At 34.7% G+C, this 3199-nt stretch overlaps 1 protein-coding gene across 4 annotated transcripts; it reads right to left on the reverse strand.

Moving 5' to 3' along the window:
• On the reverse strand, positions 1–2871 carry LOC120105193. Of its 4 annotated transcripts, none has more exons than XM_039117437.1 (5): positions 2202–2871; positions 1944–2043; positions 1484–1660; positions 1130–1228; positions 1–585 (listed from the first exon to the last, which is right to left on the reverse strand). In XM_039117437.1, exons 2-5 carry the CDS (start codon positions 2010–2012, stop codon positions 328–330), a joined length of 603 nt encoding a protein of 200 aa, XP_038973365.1. In that variant the 5' UTR covers positions 2013–2043; positions 2202–2871; the 3' UTR covers positions 1–327. The 4 variants fall into 4 exon arrangements, with proteins under 4 accessions (XP_038973365.1, XP_038973364.1, XP_038973363.1 ...); XM_039117436.1 differs by having other exon boundaries at positions 1944–2034; positions 2159–2871; XM_039117435.1 differs by having other exon boundaries at positions 2159–2871.
• Between the last annotated feature and the right edge of the window lie 328 nt (positions 2872–3199).

Below are 3199 nucleotides of genomic sequence, written 5' to 3' on the forward strand. Positions count from 1 at the left end.
TTGGCTCATAATAATAATAATAATATCATTAATAGCAAAGGCATTCAACATTACACAAGTTTTTTAACATGTCATTCAAAATAGGCATCAACATGTCCTAAATCCATCAAAATTAAAATACAAAAAGTATGTCATAACAGAGATTTCATTCCTCCTAGGAATGCAAAGACCTATCATCTAAGGCAAAAGAAATTATAATGAAGCATGATCAGCAGAACCAGAATCACCATTACCCCCCGTTCTGCCGCCATGGTCCAAAGCCAATCTCTTCTCTCATCTTTTGAAGAACCTTCTCTTGCCATTTTTTCTTTTAGTGCTCAAAAATACCTAGAAGGTCTTCACGCGAGTACAGCTCTGGAGCTTGACTTGTAGAGGTAGAAGAGGATGATGATTGCCCAATAATTCCAGTGAGATCCTCCAGAGGACTAAAGCCATAGCTGAGGACATAAAATAGTGTCGTTCGTCAAAGGACATAGCTCTCTTGAGGGCATCCTTGCTCAGGACAAAACCCTTGGCCAGCATGCTGCTCACCACATCCTCTGCCTTCCTCACTGCAGACTCAGTTGACGAGAGCTTCCCTTCCTTCTGCAGCACCAGAAAAAAAAGATGGGAAGACAAAAACAGTGAAACCTTTTGAATTAATATAAGTAGGTTGAAATTACAAAACTGGAACTGGAAAAACAAAACAAAACAAAAGAACCAACAGTTACAAGCCTGATAATCTCACTAAATGGTTCCCAATCCCTAAGACAGTAATATATAAAAGGTCGTTATCTCTGACATGTTCCTTCTTGTTGAAACATAACATGCGAGCAAGACCTATAATCCCAAAAATGAAAGACACAGGAAAAATTTTGGTCCTCCAGTTCAGAACTTTTGTTTTTGAAAATTATCACCACAACCTATTGGTACAATTATAAAGTAACACTCGAACGATGAAACGCTAATGAACGTGGCCCACACAGCTTTGTTTTTTCATTCATTCTTTTTTCAAGGAGATAACCACCACGTATACAAAATTTAAAGCAAAAAGTCACAATATGGCTTTCATGTCATGCAGAAACCTAAGAGTCAGATGATGAAGAAATCTATTAAATATTCACAATTTTCTCTTATATTTCCCTCCCACCTGAAATCCAGGCCTCATAACAAGAACAGATCTTCCATATTTGTCAGAGTAATCAGCCCGGTAAATCTTTCCAGTAGCAGCTTCATGGGCAACATCTTCCTAGTAGTCAACAAGAAATTACATCAGGAAACAGAAAGCTACAAACAAACTTGTAATCATGTAGGCTTTACCAAAATAACAAGAATGAGTGGACTCTAAAAATTCTATGCAGTTGATAAATAGCAACTTATCTGCACTTTCTTTCAAAATAAGGGCTTTGGAGATATAAAAATTTGATGCAGAAATAATTTGATTGGTCAGTGACCAACTTGTGTTAAACTACAGTTCTTCAAGAACATAAAGAACTACCCATACCCAGCGAATGGCTTCTGGCTTGTATTTCAATCTCCATTTCACAGTCTCTTTCAGCATTTTACTTGCCTTTTCTGCATTCCAGTTTCTTGACCGGAGGTACCTTGATATTGAAGCATCTGAACAGAAGTCTGGCAGTGCTTCCGACAATGGACCAATCATCCTTCGAACTTCATTTATCTGCTTGGAAAAGGCATCAACATTATCTATATATAATAAGCATGATACAACAGGAACCCCATAACAATGTTGTGAGACATAATATTCCATAAAGATCTTAACATGCTTTCTCAGAAAAAGGAAGGAGCTTAAGATGCTCTTCAAGTGAAAACTATAAGATGCTTTTCAAGTGAACACTATAAGATGCTTCAAGTGATAACCAAAATTCGGAATGAAGATGTCATGCATAAAACTTAAGAGGCATAAATAGAAGCATTTAGTTGGTTAAAATGAGTATGTTTACCTTTGCTTGCTGTTCTTCAGGAGACAAGGCTTTCTCAACAGCACTCGATCTTGATTTTCTCAAAGGCATTGTTATATAATTTAGCAAACTTCTGGAAGATCTAAAAATTAAATTAAAATGAGTACATCTGTATACCAGTAAGAAGATCAATAACAAAGATTTTTTAAAGTAGAATATTATCTCTCTTTATAGTAGTCATCTGATCATGTCATAACTGTTTGTTGTCCTAATTAATCCACAAGTCTATGCTGTTCTAACTTGTAATTTCAACATTGGATGCTTCTTTTTTCCTCCTTTTCTTTTAGCTGTGGTTCAGACTTTATTTGGATTAGTGGCAAACACTCTTGCAACCTGCTTGGATATTGAAGAATTAAAATAAAATTCTGCAAGAGGAAAGAATTAATAATAATTCAAAGTCAGACCAACTTACCAAATTAAATGCTACTTAGTGCTTATGCCACAGGACATAAATATAAGTAAATATGGACTGCAATACAGGTTTATTGTGCCCGAGAAAAAAAAAAGCTTCTTGCTTTGTGTAATTTTTTTTGTTCTTGTCAGTACTTCTTTAAATGCAGTGCTTATTTGTAGAATTTAAGATATTCCCAAAGTTGGGAGAAATTTAAGAAATTGGGACTTCCTTATTATTATTTTATTTTATTTTTTGCGACTTTTTTCTTTTAACAAGGTAAAAATCAATGAGTGATTTTTGAGAAACACTTACAATTGATGGTGAATCCGAACTGCGGTCTTGAAGGCAAGAAGTTGTTGGTCATGTTGAACCAAGAACCTTAATTTAGGTGCTATGATGGTGGTGATAAAAGAAATTTCCTGGTAGTTGTGTGATAGATTTTTTAAATGCTGTTATTTAGAGTGGTTGAGTTGAAGAAAGAATGCATATGATTGAAGTCACGTGACTATTGTTCAATGTAATTGACGAATGTGTAACAATATTCTTAGTCTCAAGTGTCAACCTTATGCCATTGTATTTGATAGAGAAATGTCATTGACGAATGCTGTGAAGGTTGCCTATCTAGTAACTATAAATCTTTTTATGTGTGTGACACATTGAAAAAATATTTTGATAAATTGCAAGCATTATTTTTAACAAACAAGAAGATTGGTATAGTATTTTATATAGTTGGAACATGGTTATATATTCTCCAAATGAAGTGGCGTATGAAGAAGCTTGGCATTAATTGTACAAAGGAAAAAAGATGCTTTAACTTTATACGAAGGATATGGTTGTCATTTGA

This window comes from Phoenix dactylifera, unplaced genomic scaffold (assembly GCF_009389715.1).
Source record: "Phoenix dactylifera cultivar Barhee BC4 unplaced genomic scaffold, palm_55x_up_171113_PBpolish2nd_filt_p 000222F, whole genome shotgun sequence".
NCBI lineage: Eukaryota > Viridiplantae > Streptophyta > Magnoliopsida > Arecales > Arecaceae > Phoenix > Phoenix dactylifera.

Excerpts from the sequence above, each read along its gene's own strand:
- LOC120105193 (XM_039117437.1), bottom strand. The coding sequence starts at position 2,012 with ATGCCTTTGAGAAAATCAAGATCGAGTGCTGTTGAGAAAGCCTTGTCT. Across the intron at positions 1,661-1,943 it reads CTGAAGAACAGCAAGCAAAG|ATAAATGAAGTTCGAAGGAT; the intron begins GTAAACATACTC and ends TTTTCCAAGCAG. Across the intron at positions 1,229-1,483 it reads AGCCAGAAGCCATTCGCTGG|GAAGATGTTGCCCATGAAGC; the intron begins GTATGGGTAGTT and ends GTTGACTACTAG.